Consider the following 26,565-nt stretch of genomic DNA (forward strand, 5'->3'; position numbering starts at 1 on the left):
AAGTTATTGAAATTATTATTGTGAATAATAAAAGTCATGGTTTTTTGTTTGGGAGTTTAGTCAGACATCCTGTATTATACTGAAGTTGGTTTTTGGTCTTTCGAGAGTAGTTTGATAGTTCTGAAGAAAATTATTTTAAAAAACTGGCAGAAGCTCGAGGCAGAGTGGTCGAGAGGGGGGGGCAAAGGGGACAGTTTGTCTCGGACCTTATTTGCTGGAGGGGATGACAAAAGAAACCCCTATTTTTTTTTACTTCTCAAAACGCACATTTTCGAAGGATTTTGCCCTCACCTCGCTCGGGCTTGTTTTCTTTTCTTTTTCAGAATTAAAATTTCCAAAAAAATAACTTTCAACTTTTAAAGTTATAAAATGAAGAAATGTAGTTCTCGCATAAGTAAAAAAAATCGTTTTTATGCCTCTCGAAATACAAATTCTCGAGAGCTTTTGTCTTCACTTGAGCCTGATTTCTTTACTTTTTGAAAATTATAAAAAAATATCGTTTTTAATTCTCTCAAAATACAAATTTGCAAAAGATTTCGTCCTCGCTTCGCTCGGGTCCGTTCTCTCTCCTTTTTTTTCTTAAATCCGCTTTCTAAAAAACATTGACTTTAGTCCTCTCGACATAAAATTTTCAAAAAATAACGCCCTTCCTTTGCTCGGGCCAATTTGTTCCTTGTTTTAAAATTTAAAAATTCACATTTGAGTCCCCAAAAATCCGAAACAGAAAATGAAAATTTTCATAAGTCATATGAATATGATATCAATTGGCAAAATTGGCATTTTCCCCTATTCAAGTCGGTAAATTTTCAATTGAAACCCCTTCCTCTCCCTTTCACAAAAAATCTGTGTATTAGTGTTGTCCTAGGATGTGGAAAAATTATATTTGCCCTGGGCCCGCAGGCGCAGTGGCCCTGACTCTAGAATGGTCTAAAACTAGATGATTATTGTTGTGTGGGAGTTGAGTCGAAAGAATTATTCTCATTGGTTCTTTTTACTTGAGAAAATTCATATTTCATGAAAAAATTTAAAAATTGCCCTTGAAACAGCTTTTATTTTGAATTCGTTACGTTTTCAAAAATTCACAATTTTCATTGAATTTCAGAGCTAAAAAATAAAAAAAAAAAAACAAAAAGTTAATCAACCGCATTTGTGCTTTTAGATAAACTAAGTTTCCGTTCTTGTTGAAGCCAAAATAATTGCAGGCAGTGAGGCAAGGGTGCAAACTACTTCAACGAATTTTTTTAGAATAATTTTCGTAGTTTTAATGAGTGGATGGCATTTGAAATTGTTTTAGAAAATTAAATAATCGATCTGAGAGAGACAATGCCTTCTGGTCCTCCTCTTTGGGTCCCTCAGAGACACTTTTATTTTTATTTCCCAAAGGTTGCATTCTTTTCTCACCCAAGGTACCTACCATTTTCCATAATCCCAAACGAATTTTAAAAATTCACAGATGTCTGCATATCATAATTACCTATCCACCTGGCTTGTATTTTGAGACAATCATCCAAGTTTCAATATTTTCGAACACATTCAATTAATCTTCAACGAAGCGAAGAATCTAATAGTAAAACGTTCGGTAAATGACGAAGATCCGAAGGTGGGAAGAATACCATAGTTTTAAAAGATCGATTTATCATCGTATACGACAAGCTTCATGATACACATTATAAAGCATCCAAAGGATAACAAATCGTAAATAGCAAATACCTATAGGCCTCTAATACTAGCGAACTAATTACGAGTATACATAAAGGAAATGACCGCTAAGCAAACCGGGATGCGTTACGATTAACGGTTCCGCTTATGGCAACACTGTCGCTGCACTCAAAATGATATTCCCAAAAGCTAAGGAGTTCAGATACGTGTATCAGTACAGTATCGTCGTCGGTATCGTAGCTTCTGTATTGGTGCTCGTCGTTCGGGTGCTCGTATTTTCGAATATTACGTAAATTATCGCGTAATTTTTCATATTTTTTTCTCGCTCAAGTTGGCATTTTTTTGTTTTTCATTTTTCGGTATATTTTTATTGGAGAGTAATTTTTTTCGTTTTGGTGATTGTGATCGACAGTGGTGGAATATCTGTTGTATTTTTTCGGTTGTATAGAATTAGTAAACGAAAATAATATTTATAGCGGAGAAGAATATATTCAAGATGGATTTCCATTTCGATGAAATTTTTCGTTAGAATTTTTCCAAGACGTGTTTGCCATTAAGGGAATTTTTCCAACGGTATTTAAAGGCAAAATGTATTTCACCAGTGAATTTTGGAGTCTCGTCGTTTTCTTCGTTTATATTAAAGGTAAGACGTTGGCATTTTTTCGCGCCATTATTCGAAAAGAAATTTTGTTCAAGAAATTAAATTTAGGTTGCCTTTGTGTTGAAATTTTTTTACGAGAAATTTTTTTTTCGGGTTTGGTCGATAAATTTTAAAAAATAATTTCGAATTTTTGAGTTGAAAAAAATATACGTACGGAGTAAAAAATTCAACGAGTGTTTTAAAACACAACCTTTTATATTTTCGGACGAAATACCCTAATTTATTAATGCATCGGTACGTGTATTTATTATTTACCTACTTACAGCCCAGTTCCCTGATGCTTATAATTCGTGTATGAAGCTATTTGCGGGGATTAATGTGTATAGCATCGGTATCCAGAGCAAACAAATTTGTTTACTTTGGCGTAATAATTATCGTATGCTGTATGCCTATAGTAATTTGACTTAGGTGCCTTGTCCCCCCAAATTAAACGCTTCGCTTGTCAGTACATCTGCGGTGTTGTGTGGTCGTAGCTGTTCGTCTTTTGTGTGTGGGAGGAAGGAGATAATCCAGCTAAAAACTAACAAGATCCCGAACACCTGTTTGAGTCGCGTGCCTGTGAAGTAGAAGCGGTTTCATATAAGTTCGGATGTGTGGTGCGAGTGAAATATTTTTTTTATTCATGTATGAAACGATGTCACCGAGGGTATTGGGAGTTTGTTTTCGACTGTGATAGCGGAAGCTGAGTGTCGTAGGGTTTTCAAGGTGGTTTTAGTATAGAGGATTTATTTCGGGTGGAAAATTTATTGCGAATGTGAGCTATTTCAAAGTCGTATGATTGATGAATCTTCGAGCTATAATAATTTTTATTTTGAGATCGAGAGTAGATATTTCGTTTTGGGGCGAGAATTTAGTGTTTCGAAGATGAGGAAAATTTCGCGTTAAAATCTGATTTGTTCATTTCTGAGCCACTTTTCCGAAAAAAAATGTAAAAAAAATTGAAAACGAGTTTTTTTCTTTAGTTGTAAAATTGAAAAGAATGTGAAATTTTATCTCGTCGGATATTTTTGATCATCAATCACCTATGTCAAAATGTCAAAATTTTTTTCCAACCAATTTTTTTCAGAGGAAATGAAGACAAATGAGTGGTAGGTAATTTTATGGAATTTTTTCTCCTTGTGAATTACTGCATATAAATTATGCATTTTCATGTTCGAATCATGCACACAAATAATCTTTCGGAGTTATTTAAAAAATAAAATGAAATGTGCTCCTTATAAAAAAGCAAAATTACGTATTTCAGAGTGTCTGTCTATACCAAAAGTGACGAAAGTTGTGAAAAAGTCGCGTAAAAATCGTCCTGAATTAAAAATGAAGTTTTCAATTTTTTTCATAATTATTTTTTTAGTACGGAGTATGTATTTCATACATTTTTTTACGTCATGTGAGGACTATTAAAAATTGGCCAAATACTCCCCAAAAAAACTGCGAACTTAATTGAAAACCCAGGTTTTTTTGTTGAATAACAAGGAGGTGGGGGACGGGAGTACTGAAAAAAGTCGTGAAAAGTCGCGATTTTCGTATATCAAATTTTGGTAGACACTCTGATTATGAAAATTGGAAAAAATGAAAGTCTGATTCTTTAAATTCGTGCTTACGGATTACGGAAATTCTAGCTATGAGGTGGAATTGAAAACGAATTAATCATTTTGTTCATCTTGATTTTTTTTCAACTGCGTATCAAAAAATTGATGGTGAAATTGACCATCTTCAAATCAAAAGAACTGCAGCAGGCAACTGAATTTTGCAACAAGTTGTAATTTTTAAAGGCCATAAAATAGATGAGAAAGGGTGGGAGAAGAGGGAAAATTGAGCAACATGCAAAATTATGAAAGGTTTTTGCCTAAATAAACGAAAATAGTTCAAAAATTTGTTTCAAGTCACAACATGATTTTCTGAGAATTAAAAAAAATCGAATTCTATTTTTGTAATTGCATAATATTTTGAATCTAAGCGACGATGAGTAATTTTTTGAATTTCAGGCTCGAATAATTATTTTTTTACCTGAAATATGTAATGGATATTTTTTAACAATATCTTACGTTCATTATTTTGCATCTTGGAAAAACATTAAATAGCTTAAAAAACGACCAGTCGTAATTAAATTGCAACAGTTTTCGAATTTCGAGATTCGAATAAATTGGGATAATTTGAGAATTTTTGTAACTTGGGGTTTTTGAGTCATTTTTTTAGCCAAACGGATTTTTTTTTCAAATTCAAAATTGATCAATTTCACTGAAATATTTTCTTTCAGAATGAGACGAGTTTATTATACTTACTTTATTTTAACAAGTGAACCCATTATTGACTCTGTTTTTTGTAAACTACTGTTTGGCATGCACATTACTGCCAGAATTGAAAAAATCATCAACATTTTTTTCTTTGGTAGTTCGTTTTTCAAAATTTAGCCCTTTAGGTTTTAACAGATTTTGGCCCATTCGAAAACTCAAAATTTTGAAAATCGTGAAACGATAATTCACAATTTTCAAAAAAATTCACATATTTAATTAATGAAGAAATCGAATTCGAAGAATTGTATTAATCGTTTATTAATTTTTTTAAAGTTGATTTCAGTCGAAATTTTAACTGAAAAAATATGCAGTTTCTTTTTTAAAATTTCCAACTTCTTAAAAAGCCTCATATAATTATAGAATCATTCCATTTGTCAAAAATCGTAGGTTTATCAGATTTTTGATTTTTTTTTTTTGAGTAAGTTTCGATTTCAAACCTCAATTTTTTGGAATAATTGTTTTGTTAAAAAAATATTTAATTGAATTAAGTGTAAACAATTTTGTTTTTTCAATTCTTAAAACAATAAGTAAGTATAGCAAGCAGTCGAGAAAATTGAAAAAAGTCTAGAAATCGACTTTAAGGTTGGGAAAAGTTGAAAATCTCTATAGAAATACCTACTCGTATACTAAAAAATCATCGAAAAATGGCAAAATTGTTCCTAAATAGTACCTATTACAATTACGAGTAGCATATTGTTGAACTTTTCTTCGAGCATAGCAAATGAGAAATTAAAGAAAATGCACTCAAATACGTAGAAACACGTTCTCTTGCTTTTTTGCGAGTAAAGGGTAGTTTTTTTTTGTTCCAAAAGTGCAATATTGTTTTTTTTTGAGAAGGAGGGGAAGAGGGTACTGCCAATCCAAAAATTTCGGAAGATGACAAATCGAAAAAAAATCGAGAAATACAGTTTAGCAAATTTAGTAGTCACCCTGCTAAATTGAACTCTCAAAATATTGGAACAATTACGGTTTCCAATCTTTAAAAATGCATAATAATGACCAGACCTTTTTTTGTATTTCCTTCTGGGGGGGGAAGCTCAATTGAAGTTGCGAGTCCCTAATTTTCACCCCCCCCCCCCCCCCCCCCCACTGTATTTTGAGAAAAAATCGAAGTGCTGAAATTATTTTTGTCTTGTTTAAGTAAATAAATATTTTTAAAAATAGGTATAATAAAGTAACTTTCGTTTCAATTTAAGTACGAGCTAGAGCTAAGTAGGTACCTACTAAGAACTAAGGTACAAACTGGAATCCTACGAGTAAATTTTAGATTTAGAGCAATTTCCAAATTTTTTGAAAAAGTTACCAAAATTTATTATTTTTTTCATTTTTTAGTTTTCATGGCAATTTTTCAAAATTTTAAACTTTCCTTTGGGGCCCTGCGCTTTATTCCCACAAAAAAAGCCCTGATAATGACATTTTTTCTCACTTTGATGCATTTTTCATTCATTTTACAGTTTTCAGAGCTATTGAGTGACTTGAATTTTTTTTTCAGAACCTTTCTTCCAGAGCTGAATTTTTTCATTGCTTGCATTTCACAGTTCAAAGTTTTATTTAGTCACCTACCTAATCCAAAAATTATTCAACACTTTCTGGTACTAAAATCGAGTTTCGTTGTCGCTTAGAAATTTGAAAACATGAGGATTGAGGAATAATCTGATCGTGAGTTGTGAACTGTACTGCAGACTTAATGCAAGCTGGAACTTTCAAAAAAAAAAAAAAAAAATGGAAAAGTGATGATTTTATATTATGTTTATCTATCACTATTTACCTAGCCTCAGTAGGTAGCTGTATATGGCACCCGTAAAATAAAATGAATAAATAAATAAAACAATTTCCTTTTAAAAATTTCGATATACTATGAAGTTTTGTGATCAAAAGGGCAAAATCGAGAAATTTTTGGAGATTTGTGCTCGGGGAGGGAGATTTTTTTCGCATTTTTATTATTTAACCCAATGAAAAGAACGTTTTGGAAATTTGTAGAAGTCATTTTTTGGAACTTCAGGTAGCATTTTTGAAGTAATCTTCAAAAATTCGTCCTCGAAAAAAAAATTATAATGCAATTATTGTGGTTTTTTTGTGCAGAGCGTCCAATGACTAATTGCTCGTGTATTCTGCTTGAGAAAGTTCTGTTTTTCATGCTAAAACATCCCAAAATTTTCCCATGTCCAAAAAATGTTGATTTTTGTGATAATAACTCGTATTTAAAAAAAGTCCTAAAGATGCCCATTTTTGTCGTATTTTTTCAAGCATCTTTTTTTTTTTTGGTAAAAGTTGTTAAAAAATTTTTTTATTCAGCTAACACAGAATTTTCAAAAATATTCCATTTTTTGTCAAAATTGCTAAAATGTGTAGTAGTTTTTACGAATATTTTTAAAAAGTGACTTTTTTTTGAAATTTTCAAAAAAACCCTTTTTTCCATAAATTCAAATCTGTTTTCAAGCAACTCAATTGAAAAAATTTTGAATTCTCATATCGCTGGAAAAAACTTTCGAAACCTACAGTTTGCTTCAATCTGTGTTCGATCTCCTATCATCCAATCATTTGTTCAATCAAATAGTTTTCAATTCAAAAAATATTGCAAGTTCGTTCTTCTTTGAAATGTTGATTTTTTCCTCCTCATTTGTGCTAATTTCCGATGTTTAAAATCCAGCTATCGTTACGTATCAACGAAATGATCGAATGATTGTTATCATTCGATAAACAATCCACGAATTTATTAACGAACGATTAAGCAGGATGATAATGTATGGCGGGGTACCTCTATACTTATCAGTAATAGTACAACTGTAATCAGTTAATGAATTGAATCGTGTTGTTTAACGATGATATAGTATTTAAAAAAATGTGCATAAACACGTCAGACAGAGATAGTCTGCGAGCTATATTTCATTCGTACATACCATACGGATTTTATATCGGTATGTGCGACTACGAGTACATACTACAATGTAGATATATCTTCTACACACATACCCAAAAAAATAAACAAAAACCGAAACGATCTTCGAAGAATGGGGGTAGATCGGGCAAGGCACGAGGTGTACCCCAAGCCCATTGGTACACGTTCGTTCGCGCGAATTCAGATACATTTTTTATCGGCAGCCAAGTCAAGGCTGCAGTTTCGTCGAAGACCAAGATATTCCAGTGTGGTATAAGCGCTTTTGTAGACATTGATAAATCATTTTTATTTTTCCTCCACCGACGACGACGACGACGACGAGTCAAGTCACATAAACGCGCCAAAGAAGCGAACCAAGGAGGAAAGAGAAGAGGAAAAAAACGAGTAGCGATTTGACGAGAGTGTGAGACGAGAGGTTCAGGTTGAGAAAAGGTCATCGGGCGGTAATTTATTAAAACATAAAGATGTTTTCGTTCGTTAAATAAATCACGATACGGTGTGTAATTTTTTTCTCTGGTTTGTGTCAAGTTTTGAGAGTTCGTGGAAGTGGGTAACCCGAGCTGCATACAGGCGAAGATGGTGAGATTATTATTCGTCTTTTTGGGCCCGAGTGTGATGAGAAGAAGGATTGTTTGGTTCGGTGTGTGTGGAATTCGATTGTTATATCTGTGTTTGTTTTTCGACCTGTGAATTAAATGGTTTAATTAATGCAAAAATTGAAAAATAAAATCTTAATCTCCTCCTTTTCCTCTATGACAGCAGATTTGTACTATTTCATCTCCTGTATAAGAAACTCGCTAGCGGATTTTTAATCTCGTGTACCTTTTTCTTATAGCATCTGCGGAATTTTACCAGATTTTCCCACCACCTTTACTCGAATAGAAATCACATTTCGTTTTCTTCGTGTTTATAGTAATTTTCGTGTGGGTTACGTACCTACTACCTACCCTATGAAATATAGCCACTTTCCCGCCTTTATTGTGTCTCTGACTCTTAGTTTCTACAATATAGAGGTACCCAGCTTTACCTTTATGCCGTACCAAATGCCGAAATGCACACCTACCGAAAATAAAGAAAAAATTAATTAAAACTCGACTGAAAGGCTGCTGAAAATTTCTGTCTACTTGATTGAAAAAAATTATTACAAATATCGTGCCTGAAATTGTCCTCATCGCTGTTTCAATTGCGCACAATGAAATCAAATTAAATTTCGAAGGAATAGAAAAGCAACGATGAGTGAGAGAGAACGAAGAAGAATCTGTTTCAAAATTTTTGAATCTCGTTGATTTTTTTTTTTTCATTTTGTAGAATGGTTGAAAATTTGAAAGAGAAGTTTGCAAAATTTAAGGCGAATAGAAATAAAAAGAGAGGTTCTTTTCAATTCAGTTTAATATTGGTTCAATTTTATAATTTAGTTTTTTGTTCGTGTTATTATTTTTTTAATAGCTGGGCACAGCCTTGAAGCAGATTCATTTTTAATGAAGTTGATAGATCCTCGAATTACGAAATATTTTTTTATTCATTGAAAAATACCCGGTCATAAACGTATCGTTTCTACATATTTTATACCAAATTGTCATCTAAAATATTCCACACATTTGAAACAGAAAACAGAACCCAGTTATGAATAAAATTGTCAATAGTTACCACAATCCTCTTTTTTTTTTCCTTTTCCTTTTTGTGAATTCCTCCCTGAATCAAATAATCATTTTAGTCGTACCTACTCAAGTCGGAAAAAACTTTGATATGCATATACGAGCAGGAATCCACATTTTTCCACAGATATTCGTACCTTAGCATTTAAAAGAAGAAAAACATCGTGATCGTGTCGTTACTTCGAATTTTTTTGCAGATTCGCAACATTTCTGTGAAAAATTTCCTCTTAACCGTGATGTTTGAATTATGGAAATTTCCCTCTCGATTTTTCCTCCGTCACATTACCAAATGAAATAATAATGTAAATGCGAAAATTTTCCGAAAAAAAACAGTCTATCGTGTAATAAATTTGAATACCCCAAACTTTCTGTTTTTCTTTGCTAGTAGTTGACAAGAGGAGAAGAGGTTGTTGAAAGTGGAGTTGAGTCTAGACATCAAAAAAGCGTTGTTAATTGTTGATTCTCTCCTACTCCTACCTTAATATTGACTCTTACCAAATCGTCTTGAAAATTTTTGTGGGTTTGAGACGTAAATATTATCGAAAGCTATTTTTTCATATTTATAAATTATAATTTTAGAGTATGCGTGCGAAATACCACTTTTCTCGTTCCTATTGTTCGTGTTATATTCGAGAAATTGAAATTTTTTCAAGTTTTATCGAAACGGTCGTTGTAATTACGAATCTAAAATTAACATTTGTGGCGATTTCGTGTTCTTTGCGAGTTCTTCAATTTTTCAAAACGGAAAGCGTGAAATGGATTTTAAGGGGTGTTCAGATCCGATTTTAAAAAATTAATTCGTTGAAAAGGAGACGAACAGGTGTCTATGCTTAATTTTTTTTCCATATTTTAGGTGGTCTTCAGTTTTTTCATTCATCATGAAAAGTTGAACTTTCGCAGTATTGATTTTGAATCTTAATTTTTATGATTTAAGTGGTAGTGGAATGAGTCTAATTTTGTGATAAAGTATCTCTGACCCTTGCCATCCATCAGTTTGTGTACAGTTGGATGATGTTGGAGGGACTGTCCCTTAATTTGTAAGATCAGTATACCAACTTTTTTCATTTTCAAGCAGTTTGTCATCGAATTGGTTCGCTTTTTCAGCTTCGAAAAGATTGTTTCAAGCTTCAAAAACCTTGAGAAAATTTTGAGAGCGTTCAAACTCGCTTTTCCAGCTAATTTCAAGTCTCTCATGTCCCAAATCAGATCATTTATTTTGATACATAAACTAAAGATTCTTGAACAGATTTTCGTTGTTTTCAAAAATTTTGAAGTGCACAACCACCTACTCAGTTGTGTTACTTTTTGCACAATTTTTAAAAAATTTAATGTTTTTTGATATGAATTACTCTGTCTTTTGCTAAAATTACGAGTATCAAAGTCTCGCTCGCTCTCGAAAATACCAAAAAAGCACCAATTTTGTCAAAATTATCAAATACATAGTCTCTTTTCTTGCTGTAAATTGTCGTTTTTTTGCAAAGAAATTCGGAAAGTCCTGCTTTTTGCTAAATTGCAAGTCTTGTTTTTGCAAAAATGATCAAAAGTTCTCCCTTTTTCAAAAATTGACAAAAATTTTCGTTTTTTTGCAAAATTGCAAAAAGTTGAACTTTTCTGGGGAAAAAACAAAAATTGCCAGAAATCTATATTTTTAGCTGAAGAAATTAAAATTCTCGTTTTCTTACTTGAAATTGCCAAAAAAAATAGCAGAAAAGTCTCATTTTTTTACCTGAAAACTCAAAAAAAAACTCGCCTTTTCTTTTTCTGTGCAATTATACTTAATTTCGAAGGAAAGTGTTTTTTTGGCAATAATTCCCAAAAACTGCTGCTTCTTGTTGATATTGTTAAATTTTTGCTAAATTTGAAAATTTACTTTTTTTCTTCCCAAAAATTAAACGAAATCCAAAAGCTGATATTTTTTTCAAAAATTCCCAAAAAGGCCCGTTTTTTGCTAAAATTGTCAAAAAATCTTTGTTTTCTGAACAAAATTCCAAAAATTATTTTTTTTCCAAAAAATTCCAAAAAGTTTCACTTTTTACCATAAATTATTCAAGAGTTCAACTTCTATGCTAGAAATTGCCAAATAGCTCTTCCTTTTGTTAAAGTTGTCAAAGTCTGGCTTCTTGCCATTTTTTTGCCAAAAATTGCTGATTAGTCTCGTTTTTGTCAATAAGTTTTGAAATAGTTCAACTTTTTAGATTTTGAAAACCAATTAACATTTCAATTTGTAATGTTGTTTTTCTTATAATTTTTTTTACATTAAAATGTGTTGCTTTAGTACGTTTTGTGACTTTTTTTGGTTACTTTTTGTTCAAGTATTTTTTTTTTTGAGCTTTTTTGGTTTCTAAAGTTACTTTTTTTTTTGGAAAAAATTGAGTACGAGTCCTGGAAAGTATCATCAGTAACAACATATTCGTTGAATCAAAAATCGAATTTTAAAAATCCAACCAAAAATTTTATTCCACATCACCTTCAAAAAATTAATTTTCAATCACCACGAAAAAAATTAATTTAAAATCGCCGCGAAAGAATTTTTTTGAAATAATCGCGAAAAGGAAAAATTCTACACAAAAAAAAGAAATTTCTAATTTCAACACACCAAAAAAAATTTAAACGATTTCAAGAATCTCTTATTTTTTTGTACAGGTGCAACACTTTTCAATAGTTTTCAAGCATAACAATCGTTAGTGTAAAAGCTTCAATTCTGAAATTTTTCGAATTTCTGTCACATTTTTTTAGACTTCTATGTCCTTTAAGAGTGTTGAGATGTCATTTTGAAAATTACTTCGATTTTGATGATTTTTCGGCATCCTCTATCACGAAAATCGTTTTCAAAAGTTTGGACATTTTTCTCAGGGTCACAGTTTTTCGAATTGAGCAACTAGAATATTCACAGAGAACCACTGAAAGGCTATCCAGTTCCGAAAAAAACAAAATTAAATCCATCTGCGACCTTCAAACTGCTGGTTCCTTGTTTCGTTGATTTTTATTTTATTAAAATTTTTTTATTATCCATCTTTGCTGGCATAGCCTCCAGAAAATGAAGAACCTCATCGCCTCGTACTAAAAATATGTATTTCCCTATTCGCATTTTCTTCATCAGTTCACAACTTACTTACCCTTCCCTTCACCACACTCTGGGCCAGAACACAGCTGAATAACTTCCCTTCTATATAAACGTTCGTTATCGAACCCACGCTAAAATTGCCAAAAAGAGGAGTGACCTTTAAGCGCGATGGCAAGGTTTTTTTTTGTACGAGTATTATTGAAAACTCGCAAAAACGAAGACGAAAACGTCGACGGCAGAAAAGTTTCATTCTAATTTTTAACTATACTCGAAAATGGCTTCGAAAATTACCCCAAACTTCCATTCAACGGTAGGATAGTCTTTTAAGCCAACGAAGTGAAGAAAAAATTAATTTTTAATTTCGCCAACTTCATCGAAAGCGAGAGTCACTTTGACTCTTTGAACGAAGTTTGAAAAACCGTTCACCAAGAGTCTATATCTTCTCAGGTGTTATTGTTCTTTAGTAATAACCCGTAAAGTTTGGTATATTACTCGGTTGCTGCGGTGTCAGGGGCGAGACTGACGAGAAGAATACGCAATCGGCGAGAAACGCGGCCGGCAGGGATGATTGTTCGCGATGAAAAATTTTCAAGTAGATGAGAACCGTTTAATCAAATTATTACCGATTCGCAGAGAAAGCCTACCGAGGTGAAAATGAGAAGCGAAAAAAAAAACAACTAGAAAGAGGCAGGTAGGAAGGCGAAGGTGTTAAGCTGATCGGAGGGTGGCTTTTGTCGGCGAATAATTGGCCTCCTCCGTCGCCGCTTTACCCTTTGCAAAGGCAAACAGTGCGAAGTTGAGGGTATGAAAGAGGTTATCTCGTTAGAAAAATGAAGTACGTCGTTTAAGAATTGACACTATGAAATGACGCTGACGTCGTAGTCGTCGTCGTCTCTCCTTATCTAAGATCTGTGTACGGTATTTCACCTGTTGCCTGACGCGAACAGCCTCACCTTATAAGCGCGACCCTCTTGCCTATATTTACCCTTTTCTTCTTCTTCTTCTGTCGGTTCATCGCCGCCTCCCCGTTCGGTATTTTCTTTTTTGGCCCTCTTTTGCTCATCCTCCCCTCCGAGTGCTCTGATTATCACGTACAATGGATAGAGGTTCACCCGCGTACACCTTTATAGACGACGACGTTTCGGTCGGACGTTCTTTATTGTTGGAAAAATTTTCTACACAACGGCGTGTGATTAATAAAATTAAAACACTCTTCTCTCTTTCTCTTTATATAAAGCGCGATGTGAACGAAAGTGTAAAAATATAATTTCCCTGATTACTTTAACTCCGCTCCTAACACAATTACCTTAACGTTGCCCTTTTGTTCATTAGCGTTTGTTTAAATTAAAGCGAATCGAATTACAATGTTTGATATAATCAAACGTTAAACATTGTTCGTCCAATTCAACATCGTACCGTACCGCACAGCAGCCCGGCCTAAGCCAGATATAAGATGAAAATGTAAAAAAAAAATCCACGAATACCGACCGACGTAGAAAAAACAATTACGTACCGACGTCAAATAATACGAAATAAAAGCAAAGGCAAAATACTTCCAAGAGCTAAAATTGTTTCAGATTTTTTTCCAACTTGCGAGTAATTTTTTCAAGGGGCTTATTTTTTGTTGATGGTGAAGAGCTTTGAAACACAAGAGTTTATAGGCTGCGAACACTGATGGCAGATTGTTGAAAAATATCCTCATCACCCCCCCCTCCCCCTGTGTGAGAGCTACGAATTGGGACATGGGTATAGTCATTTTTAGTGTTATTTTTTGGCAATCAGAGAATTTTTATTCTAAAACTTGAGAATATGTGTGAGCTGAACATCGAATAATAACGTTGTATTCATCGAGGTCTTTTTGGAAAAGAAGCTGCCCTATAATTTTTTAATTTTTGAAAACAGCGATCATCATCCCAAGTAATTGAAGGGCTCAGTTCCAAATCGGCCTAAGTCCATTTTTTCCATTTCGAGAAAAACGTAAATACCTAACTGTTTTCCTCGCCCTTCCGCTTCAATAATATATGATGTGATTATATGGTTGTGAAGCTTGATCTTTCTGCTTTAAAGTACCGTATTGGTATTTTTTTAATTTGCGTATTTTCAGCTCCAGAGCGCACCAAAGAGTCAGAATAAGTGGACTTAGGTCACTTTGGAATTATCTGACGTTAAAAATTCTGAAAAAGAGCTGAAAAAATACGTTTAAAAAAAAAATTCACGAATTATCATTCAATACATTTCTGAAAAAATTTCATTCAAAGCACCTTCAAATTTCGTCTATTCTGGAAAAAAATGAGTAAAAAAGAATTGAAACAAAAATATCAAAAATATTGAAATTTATTTTAATTTTAATCAGGTTTTGAATAAGAACATATTTTGGTCTTCATATTTTCTACCATTGAAAAAATACAATTCTTCACTCGAAATCGTAATGAAATTATTGAAAAACTTTCAAAAAACTGCACTTCTTTACATAGATTTTGAAAAAATGTATTATTTAGGCCACTTTGGGATAATTGGCTTTTTTTTTCGAGCAGGCAAAACAGCGCTCCTGAGCGAAAAAAGTAATGACAGGTGTTGGGACAACTTCTATAGGTGTTAACCGACCTGTGCCACCAGATGGCGCTGCTGACTCAAAAATGGAAAAAATGGACTTAGGCCAAAACTTGGAACTGAGCCCTTCAATTTAAGAATTTTTTGACCAAAAAATTGAAGTAAGTTCGGGGTGCCCATTTCTCCTGGTAAACTTGAAAAACCTGGGAAAAGTCAGGGAATTTGGTCGGTCTGGAAAAGTCAAGGGATTCCGTAATTTTCACCCAAAATCCCTGAAATTCTGAAAAAACGATCAATTGAAAATTTCAAATGAGGGCCTATGATGAAAAGAAAACATTATTTTTTACTTCTCGAAACACAAATTTTTGAAAGCATTTGCCCTCGCTTCACTCGGGGCTTCTTTTCTTTTCTTTTTCGAAAGCAAGATGAAAATTTCTAGATATGTAATAAAAATGAAGTTTTAAAGGCAAAAAATAAACTTCCAGCAAAAAAACCGCTATTTTTATGCCTAACGAAGTACAAATTTACTAGAGCCTTTGCCGTCGCTTGGGCCAGTTCTGTAGTTTTCTTTTTCAAAATCAGCTTCCTTCAAAAAAAAAAAAAAAACATCATTCAAATTTTAAAATTTTAAAAACGAAAAAATAAACCACTCGCCACTTTTGGCTTTTCATTTGGCATTTTTGTATCCAATTCACCCTCTCCCCCTCCCCCTTCCGGAATTTGGAGCGCAACGCCACCGCTTGCATGTTTGAAATTTTTTTGAAATTAAAAATAGTTGATGATCAAAGTTAAGCTGTTTTTTATGTCAGAAGAAGTAACCCCCCCCCCACTCCGTGGAAACGTCTTCGTTAATTAAAGTACGAGGGAATAAGTGTAGAAAATTGAAAAAAATGGTCTGCAAAATTTGTCTGCAAAACTTGGAAAAGTCAGGGAAAATGACTTGCCAAAAATAATGGACTCCCTCAAGTTGATACTTTTTTCATGTTCGTGCTTTAGAGGCCTTGTAACAGACATAGACAGGATTTCCTCCATTTTTGAACATACATTTTGTTACTGTGATTACCTTTCGGGACTCGTACTCAATTTTTTTTCAAAGTACCTAACTTTAGTAACCAAAAAGGCTCGAAAAATTGACCAAAAAGTAGTAGTAATATTTATTCGATCTGTTACTTGAGTAACATTCAGAAAACACAGGTAAAGAGGGGTTTAAACCTCTAAAAATTAAATAAATTATATAAATCTAAATTTTAGATCACTTATATGATATCTACTAAGTCTATATGTATCTACAGAGTTCGCCGTTTCTAACATTAGAGAGTTTTTTGGTGCTGAACTCCTTATGGAAAATTAGCAGAATATTCAAGTAAGCGTTTTATGATTCTCAAATTCAAAGAACTGACATTGGAGAATCGTATTTATGTCAAAGATTTCAATTTAAAATTTCAGAAGAATTTCAAAAATGTACTGAAACAATCAAATAGAAATTTTTTGGCCATGGTAGGTAGGGGGAGATGAGGAAGTTTGAACCACTCTTCAGATCATTCTTGAAACAAAAAATTCATTTCGAAATCTAAAAAGTTGTTTAAAAATGAAATAAAGTTGCTGCTTATTCTCGTTGTCAAAACTTGATTTTGGAAATTTGAAAAAAATTACCATCCCCATCCCCCTCGCATCAATTTTTTTAAGGATATTCTGTATGTGGAAGATTATTTTGAAATGGAAAAATCTGAGATTTTTTCAAAACGGAAGTGGAAACCCTGCTTAAGAAAATCGAAGTAACTCAAGAATTTGAGACCAACATCATTTGGAGGACCAAAGTGGGATTTTCTTGAAAATGTAGATATCTAAAAGTACTCTGCACAGAAATGAAACATTTTCAACAAATTTATACAGATATGCGTAAATTTTCAATTTTTTCTTTTCATATTTTTTCATTTTCTCAAATTTGGGAGGGGACTCCATAAAAGAGGGTCAACATTATTTGGTGGTCTAACGAAGGTTTTTCCGTAAAAAAGGTTTTGTGAGAGATATTTTCAAAAGATGTTCCCTGATTTTGAGTCAGATATTCTCATTTTTTAATATTTTTTCAACTTTGAGAGGCTCCTTACTAGGTAGTCGTCCCCCTGCCGATCCACCGAGACAACTTTTTTCTTAAAGGGGGAGTCCTAAGGAACATTTGTAGCCCTTTTCCTCAGAAAAAAAGTGGCCCTACTAAAAAAATGGTGGCCATTTTGATTGACAGGTCAGTTGAAATCGCGGATTTTGCGTTACAACATAGGACTTGCACGAAATTTTTTAAACAGTGCAAAGGTAAATCTAAAGAGCAGGCAAAAATTCACCACCTGTCAAAATTTCAAGTGCTAAAGTGCCTTCTTCGATTTTTGGTGAATTTTCAAAAATCAAATTTTGGCCAAAAATGTTGGAAAAAATCAAAATTTTACCAAATTGACCTAGGACGCTGAAATTCGGGATATCCCCTATTTTCGATCTGCCAAATCGATTGGAAACTGTTTCAATCCGTTTTGAGCAGTTCTGGAGCTTCCAGCAGATTTTTGAAACTCGAAATTCCCACAAAATTTTATCAAATGGAACTTGAAAGCCGAAATTCATTCTGCAAACTAATTTCAATACGTTATGAAGTCGACTGCAGGTGAATTTCAAGTCATTTTGGAGCCTCCAGCTACTTTTTGAAAATTACTGGAGCTTCCAGTAGATTTTTAAAATTTGAAATTTCCCCAAAATTTCATCAAATAAAGATGGAAAGGCAAAATTTACTCTGCTCTCCAATTTTAACACCCTCTGAAGACAACTTCAAATCGGTTCAAATCATTTTGGAGCCTCCAGCGACTTTTTTGAAAATTACTGGAGTATCCACCAATGTGTCAGGTCGCATTTTTTTTTTTTTTTTTTTTTTGAAATCTTAAAGCCTTACGCCCTGATTTGGTTCTTTTTGATGAAAAATTAACACCATAAAATTTTATTGAGATTATAGGTAGATCAAACTTGATCGTTGAGAAATATTCCACGAGTCACGACCAGTGAAAAAAATTTCCCAAATGCGATTCTACCCGAACCAAACTTCCGGTCATCGAGCTTTTATTCCATCTAATCATTCGAACTCGAGCATCGTAAATTACGCGTAGGAAATCGCCACCAGCTACGGAAAAGTTGTAGAAAATCGTATCGTTTTCAAAAAACATAGCATTTCGTAAATTAACCAATGAGTTGGAGTAAAAGTTATGTCGAGAGTTGAAGTAAAAATGAGATAAAAACTCCATAGCAGGAAGAGTATAACCTTACATATAGGTAGGCGAAAAACACACCACGCCAAAATCTATACCTATTTACCTAGTCAAGTTACCACCTTAATTAAAAATAATAAAGAAAAACGAGAAAGCGTAATTGCCGACAACCTTGCGGCGAATTTTATTCTATTCAAACGGATGATAAACAAATGAAAAACTCGACCAGAATATACAAGGGTTTTCTCCCTTCTTCGGCCGAGTTAATTTCATAACGAATTTTTCGCGGCGCTTTATTCTTATAGTTCTCGTATACGAGTATAGCCAGTCTCTGCTGTTTTTTTCGACGGGGTCGGCTTTTTGTTTTCGTTTCTGCTTTCTTTAATCTTTAGCCTTTTAAAAATTAGCGAAAGCTTGGGTCGGGAAAAAAATGAGGAAAAAATCCGAAGCGAAATGAAATTAAAAGCCTCGCGGAAGTAATGTAATATCCGTCGAGTTGACGATTTTTTTTTCCTCTTCTGTCTCTCTCCTTCTGTCTGGATATGCATACAAAGCTCGAAGACCACGTGGGACTGCGATGGAAAAAAAAAGACGTGGGGATGTTAAATTAATAAAATCTTTACGAGGAACTGAAAATAGTGGAGTGAAAAAAAAAATACGCAAAAGTTATGAATGAAAATACTCGTATTTGCGCCAGCCAGCGATATTTTAACAGCTTAAATTTATAGCATACTGCGACAATGAAGATACCCGCAGCGGTCCACCGCATCGTATTCTCGTTTCATCCATGGTTATGATTTTTCAAAGGCGCGGCTTCGTTCAGAGGATTTTGGGAGTTATTTAATTCGTCGTGGCATGGCAGATGGAAGGATGGATCATGAGATTGGTGAAATTTTCCTCGTATTTTTTTTATCGTGGGTTCTTTTTTAGACATCTTATCGTCGCGTCGTTGTTGATGGAAATTTACATCGAAAATGAGTTCGAGTTGGAGATGGGCTTATACAGAGTGAAATCTCTCTTTGAAGAATTCGATGGTATTTTTTCGCATGGGAGGGAAATTGAGTCTGCTTGAAGATTTTATAGTCGAGAAATTTCGCCTTGAACTTTTCTTATGTGTGCTAGAGGGGGGGGGCGAGGGTGGGATCTTTGTGAAATAATCACTTCTTGGGAATTTTCTTCATTGGCTTGTGGAAACCTCCAACGAGGAAGATGTCCGAGTGATAGCCAGAAATGTTTTTGAAGCAAAATTTCAGTTTTGGGGGTTTCATTTATCAATGTTTGGAGAATTTCTGAAAATTAAATTATGACGCAGTTCCTGTAAAGAAGATGAAATTTGATTAATTAAAGAAGGTCCCAGAAGAGACAAGGGGTAATTTTTTGTTGTTTTTTAAATCAATCAATTTTTGGAAATTGAAAATAAACGGCAAAACAAATTTCAGCTTTGTGTTAATTTCATTGCATCTTATCAATTTTTGATTTTTTTCACTGACTAGAAATGGATCGAATTTGAATTTTTAAAAATTTGTCGTGAATCCAAAAATGATAGTCAGCTCTTTGAACAAAAACACAAGTTTTTTTGTAGACCTGTTTTACAGTTTTTGCAAAAAAATTGATTTTTTTGCAATTTTGGCAAAAAGTAACATTATTTGGTGATTTTGATAGAAAACTTTTTTTTGCTACAATTTTGACAAAAAATTCAGATTTTTGTGACCCAAAAAATTTTTTTTTGAATTTCAGCCAGAAATTATTTTTTTTTTTGGCAATTTGGAAAAATACAAGACTTTTTGATAATTTATGGCCCAGAAAAAAGTTTTTTTGACAAATTATACTTTTACAAGTATGAATATGTTGTTTGAAAATTTTGATTGAATGGGTCTTTTTTATAGTTTTTTTTTCAGAAAAGTAGAAATTTTCACAATTTTGGAAACTAAAGGCTAGATTTTTTGGTATTTTTAATTATGAAACGATTTTGTTTTTTTTTCTTTTTTGGGGGAGAGGGGGTGGAGATTAACGAAAACCCCAGATTTTTGGCATTAAAAAGAGCAAGACTTTCTGGAAATTTTGACCTGGAAAATAAAAGTTTTTTCTGCAGTTTGACCAAAGAAACGAGACCACTTGACAAGTTTGACTGTAAAAAACTGGGTTTTTGACAAATTTTGAAAGTAATAGCGATTTTTGGCCAAAGGTGAGATTTTTTGGTAATTTTGATGGAGAAACTTTTTTTTGCAATTTTGAAGCAAAGAGTTCTAGATTTTTTTGCGACAAAAAACAAGAGTTGTTGTAAATTTTGAGTAATCAAAAGAAGGTACCTACTTAACGTGTTTTTTACAATCTGGCAAAAAACTATACTTTTTTGAATTTTTTTTCGAAAAATGGCTCTTTTCTACAACGTTTACAAAAAATACGGTATTTGCAATTTTGACGCAAAAAAGTTAGATTTTTTTGGTCATTTTGTTCAAAATTGATTTTTTTGCGATTCAGACTCAAAAAGGCAAGATTCTGGAAATTTATAATCAAAATAGTTTTTCTCATGATGAAAAATCAGCAATTTATTTTGATGATTCTGACCAACAGATTTTTGTTCGTGATTTTGATTTTAAAAAGTAAAAGACGTATAATTTTTTGCAATTTTGGCAAAAAAAATGAGCGTTTACACATTTTTGTGCATTTGAGATAATGGTGTTCGGGAAAAATTGATTCAAAAAAACGTATTCGAGGGAATGTCCGAAAACCATCCTGACTTTAACGAAAATTTTTGAACTGGACAACGGGGGGATCAGAAAGTACCCTAAAGTACACCACTAACGCAAATTTCAGGAGTTGAAATTGATTTCTCCAATTTTGGCGAATTTAAAAAACTCAAAATTTGATAAAATTAGCGTAGAATGATGAAATTTAGTTCACATGCCTTATTTTTGACCTCTTAAGTCGATTGGTAATGGTTTTGAGTTGTTTTGAAGCTTCCAGCGTTCGAGTTTATAGGTGTAGAATTTCATTTATATCTGTTTATGAGATTTTTTCGGCAACTGGAAAATCCAAAATTCCGCTGGAGGCTCCAGAACGGCTCGAAACGATCATTAATTGACCTGGGAGGTTGAAAGTAAGACGCAACGCAAGTTTTAATAACTTTTTTAGGTTGCTCATTTGTGAACCGTGAATTTTTTTTCAAAAAGTAATCGCTGGAGAAAATTTTGAATTTGAAGGGGCACTCACGAATTTTGAATATACGTATCTAAATCCGTCGAATGGGTCAAAAAGCCGGTAAATCCGAGTTTATGGGTGGTGAATTTCAGTTTGACTCTATTAACAGCATTTTTAATTAAAAAACTGAAGTATCCAAAATTCCGATGGAGACTCCAAAATGACTCGAAACGATCACCAATCGACTCGAGAGGCTTAAAAGCAGAGTATAAACCAAATTTCAGCCTCTTACAATACAAATTTAATCAAATTTCGATTTTTTCAAAAAATGGACCAAATTTGAAATTTTGAAAAATTCTAAAAAATTGAGAAATGAATTTCAGCTATTGAAATTTGCACTTGTGGTGTATTTTCAGGGTCCTCTTTTGATTCCTTTTTGTCTGGCTCCAAGTTTATTTGCTGGGATAGCCCCCCTTGGATTATTTCGATGTCAATTATGACCTTTTTTTCTCAATCTTCGAAAGTACATAAATATTGTTGAATTAGAGAAACGACATGACGAGTTTACACCTTTCCCCCTTGTTTTTCATACCAAAAGGTTCGAAGATAGAGTGTGAAAAAGAAGAAAGATGTGCTATAAATTCCAAAGGTGGACATCCTGGTCCAAGATCAATACCCCTTAATGGGTTGTTACTTGTGAAACGGATTGGGGAGGTGTGTTGTTTGAAAGCACGAGCACGAGTACGAGTATAGTATGTTGTCGTATCTGTACTTTGTACGAGCAGCAGCCCTATACGTGTAGTAGTACGTACGAGTATACTACAAAGATTTAGGCTGGTTTGACATTTAGCTAATGTTTCTTCGAATTAAGCTGGTCTCTGGTCGAACCATCCCTACGTGTTCAGGTTCACTTTGTCTTATTGCCTTTTAAAGCATTAACGGATTAACGAATGTCTTTTCGATGCTCTTGCAGCAGTGTGATGAAGTTTAAAGCTGGATTTTCTACCGTTTAAAGCGGTGGTTTTTTTCACCAGATTTTTACACGCGTTGTATTTTGTTGTGTTACTTAGGTGTATGGGATGAAGTATCCAGAAAGGTGTAAGTATTATTTGAAATGTCAACTGATTGACTTTAACGAAGTGAGTGACGACATAAGTGCCTCTTTACAATAAAGCTTCATAGGGAAAATGCATGAAGAGTGTCATTTTAACAAAAATGTATTTTTCAGAGTTGATCACAAAAAAAGAAAAGAAAAAAATTGTTAGATTTTGATTAAATTCAGTGAAAATCTTAATTTTGAGTTGAAAGTTGCCCAGGAATAATTTTAGCTCTGGAAATGGCTTTGGAGAGGATAAGATAAGGGTTCTCAAAGAAAAATTTTTTAAAAAAAAGATTGTACCTACCTATAGGTTTTTTGTTCTAGCCCTTACCTAACCTTGAAAGATGTCATTTCTGAAAATAGCGGAGTATTTTGGAATAAACTGGCACACATTTTTCGGCCATAATTCCCAATTTCAAAAAAATCGCGAAAAACTGCCGAAAACTTACGAAATCTTATCACACAAATTTATTTTAATTGAGGTACTTAAATATTTTAACAATGTCAGCGTGCTCCAGTGGGATAATAAACCGAATTTGAGATTCCACACGCATCCTGATTACGAACAATCTTAAAATATCCGTCCTCACCCCAACTCGTTGACCAAGAATTTTTCACCAACCAGTAATCCATTCCTGAATCCGCATGTGTTCCGTAGCCAACTACCATAACAGCGTGCCCAGCGTAATAATCACTACTTTCTGGCACGAAAATACCTGTGAATTTGCGCAACGTTTTTTATCAAATCCAAATTGTGTATTACATTAGCTACCACGTGTAGAGGGGATTTAATCCATACCTGATTCATAGTTTTGTATCTGATCACCGCAATCAATGGCAACACTAACTGGACCAATGGAGCCGACAACTTTTTTCATTTCTTTTTCATTCCAGGCTGATCTGTATCCTGTGATGCTAGCTCCACTGTGCCCTGATCGACAACTATATTGCTGTGAAACCAAATTCGTTTAAAACGAGGATTTTTCACTTCAATTCTGTTTTTTTTTTCCACCAGGTCTTAGCTCTTACCTCCGCCTCGTATGGATACGATTCTTCTGTTGCAATTCCTTTTCTTTCTACGTAAGAGAATGCCGTGTCTTCGTGACCTCCGTCACAACCGGAAGATCCATCGTCACAATCTACCAGGTCTTGTTCACTAAGATCCTCCAATCTTCCAGTGTTTATGGCAATGTGTGATTCTATAGTTGCTACCTATAGAAAACGTTTTAATTCATCAAGTGTGATATTAACAAGCATTTTGATATGATCATCTAATAATTTTTGTAAATTACCCATTGGTATAGTAAAAACTTACCACAGCAAATGCCCAACAACTGCCACATGAACGTTGATTTTTCACCGAAGTAACCTTCCCTTCCTCGACCCAATCTTTATCTTCCGGAGTATTATCCAAGGAAAAGTCTGCCGTGAAAAACTCCTTAGTTGCATTGTGATTGGTGTGAAATTTAGATAGGTACACCTTCGCAAACTCCTCAGTAGTCTGAAACAAAATCGTACCGATGAAAAAAAAAAAAAAAAGATTTTGACAAATGGTTGGCTTTTCAGGTATCCGAAATGTCTTTAGGTAGATTTTTTTCTCGTACCAAATCTGAGAATTGATTTATTCCTAGTTGGTAAGTTGCTTGGCCTTTTTCGAAAAGTTCATTATGCTGGATTATTTTATTCACGTTGTCCAAGTAGATTTTCATCCTTCGTGCGTCTTCTTTTTCGGTTTCGTATTTTTTGCTGTGCTGACTCTGAGTGAAATTGAATAAGTATACAGTTAAGTGCTCGTCCACCGAAGTAAAATTTATATTACCACGCCTTCGAGAAAATTAATATAAAATAATTCGAGTACCTTGAAAGAAACCCATTTTTGCAAGATTTGTTCTCCATTTAAGACCACAGCATGTACTGATACTTGTGAGCAAATTATTAACATGTAGAGATATGTGAATGATTCCATTATCCTAATTGAGGAAGAATCCTGATATGAGCTTGGCTGACTTGATGGAGGATGTGGCTGTTTAATTTTATTGATGTTCTGAAATGATGTGATTTATCAGCGATGTTGTCAAACGCAGAGAATGGGAAAGATGATTTGCATTTTTGTTTTTTGTTCCTCTTCTTTACTTTTTCTGATTTTTAAAATTTTCAACTTCATTTTAAAACTATACTACAGGATGTTTACAGGTAGTGAAAGTAGTGAAAAAGTAGTGATATTCATCAATTTTACTTGAAAAATAGTGAAAAATGAAAAAGGCACACAAAAAAATTATAAAAATCACTGCCTCCCCAAAAAACAATGAAAAAATCAAATAGGGGGGGGGGGGTGGGGGGTCAAAATACTTAAGCAGGTAGTGACCTTTTTTTTTTTTTGAAAGGTAGTGAAAAGGTAGTGATTTTTGGTCAAAAAATGAAATGCCTGTAGACACCTTGCTACACATTCAACTTAAATTTGAATTCATTTTGGCAATTCATTTCATGATTTGAAAAAAAGTTGGATCGTGCCATTCCTGGTTATTTTTTGAAAAATCCGCCGAACTGAAATTCGTGGGGAAAAAATCGGTGGATTTTAACCAAATTCAACAGAGACCGTCATTTTGTAGCTCTGAAAGTGCCCCTGCAGCGGAGCAATAAGCCCTCAAGTGGGGGGGGGGATTTAAAAAAAAATCGTGGTTTTTTCGCTTCTGTCGCTAGCCAACCTGTTTTGAGAAAAATAGTCCGAACCCAAATGAAAATACATTATTTGAATCTTTTAAGGTTCTGCTGGGTGGTTGAAAATTTGCAAATCGCGCTTCTTTTTTTTTGGATAAATTCGTGTTTTTAAATATTTTTTTTTTGTAAATATTTCGCATTAATTTTGCGAATATATTGAAAGATAGGTATTCCTAAAACTGAGGAAATATTTTGGAACGCAAGGGTGCTAATTTTTTGGTCATAACTGCCAATTTGGATTTCGTAAAATCGAGTAAAGGCATTTTTGAATCAATATTTCAGCTTTTCTTCTTGCAATATCAAATCTAGTTATGTGCATTTTTTATTAAAAAAAAAAAACTCAAAAATTTGCTTTTGTGTTCGATTGTTGCAGCTGGATGCAATACATCTTTTTTATGTTTGAAAATCACAAAAACTGAAAAAAAAAAATTAAATAAAATTGAAAACAAAACCCTGCTTGAAAAATATTTTGACACTGATCATGAAAATTATTCTGGTTCGATTAAAATACGTCTGAAATGAAAAAACGAAAAAAACATTCTAATTTTTAAACCAAGGACTAACGATTCTGATCTGATCCAATTTCGATTTTTTTCCAGTGGATCGATCCAAAATTGCCAATAAATCGTGATTTCTGATGTTTAGTCGAAATTTTCGAATGATTGTAAAAAAAAATTACCAGATCTGATTTGATTCTAACCATTAATTAATCACTTTTTATTACTTCCAATTACTGATCGTAATCGACAATTCCGATCCCATCCAAAATGTAAATGAAAAGAGTCTAAATCGAGACTTAAATTGACATCGTTACGTCTCTGTTTTATGCATATTAAACACTTTTTGTCTAGTGACAATTTTCTTAAGCATAACAGTACCGTTACGAAAAAATTTAAGCATTTTTAAAATGTTTAAACTTTAAAAACAAAATTGTGAAAATTTTTGAAATATTATTTCGTTTAAAAAATCGATTGTGAAAATTATCCAATGCTTACCTGATATCTACCTATTTTCTATTCGTACTCGTGCAGAAATTTTCGAACACCAAACATGTGACCAAAACACGTTAAAAATACACGACAAATTGCGAGTATAAAACTGTTGCAAACATTTTGTTCAATGGAGTTTATATATCTACTAATTTTCCGCGCTTTCTGTCCACCAAGAATGCTGTTGATGTGTGAGTCATTTTCGAACCTACCAATACTCAAAATTATTTACTCCGCGCAATGATGTAATCAGGAGAATTATGATTAGAAAGTCTAGGTAAAGGTAGGTGGTAGGTACCTTAATGACATTTTTTAACGATTATTGGTGACTCGTGTAATCCTAAAATTCACGAGTTCTTCGATTGCATAAAATTAATTCGGAGAAATTCTGATATCTAGAGGAATTTACTATTAAGCTGAATGCATATTTTACTACGTTAAACAGTCCGATTTCAATAGTTATGCTTTGAAAGTGGCAAAAATGATCTCATCAATGGTTTCTTGGAATTTTTTTTTTCCAAAACTTCAAGCGTTCAAAACGCACGAGGAAGTAATGTCAAATACCTGCTTAACAAGGGAACATTTTGAATTCACATT

The 26,565-nt window shown here is 33.4% G+C and overlaps 2 protein-coding genes across 2 annotated transcripts in view; one reads left to right on the top strand and one right to left on the bottom strand.

Annotated features, from left to right (window-relative positions):
• Positions 1–1,878: 1,878 nt before the first annotated feature.
• Positions 1,879–26,565, top strand: part of LOC135846515 (uncharacterized) — a 540,933-nt gene continuing 516,246 nt past the window's right edge. The window contains exon 1 of the mRNA XM_065365649.1: positions 1,879–2,302. Coding sequence (XP_065221721.1) covers positions 2,248–2,302 — 55 coding nt within the window. The 5' untranslated portion in view covers positions 1,879–2,247. The remainder of the gene's footprint in view (positions 2,303–26,565) is intronic.
• Positions 22,478–26,153, bottom strand: LOC135846326 (procathepsin L-like). Its single transcript, XM_065365356.1, has 7 exons — positions 25,975–26,153; positions 24,120–24,305; positions 23,866–24,018; positions 23,577–23,762; positions 23,291–23,473; positions 23,061–23,211; positions 22,478–22,977 (listed from the first exon to the last, which is right to left on the bottom strand). The coding sequence occupies exons 2-7, from the start codon at positions 24,225–24,227 to the stop codon at positions 22,766–22,768; spliced, it is 993 nt and encodes a 330-aa protein (XP_065221428.1). The 5' UTR covers positions 24,228–24,305; positions 25,975–26,153; the 3' UTR covers positions 22,478–22,765.

This window comes from Planococcus citri, chromosome 5, assembly GCF_950023065.1.
Source record: "Planococcus citri chromosome 5, ihPlaCitr1.1, whole genome shotgun sequence".
In the NCBI taxonomy this organism is placed as follows: Eukaryota; Metazoa; Arthropoda; class Insecta; order Hemiptera; family Pseudococcidae; genus Planococcus; species Planococcus citri.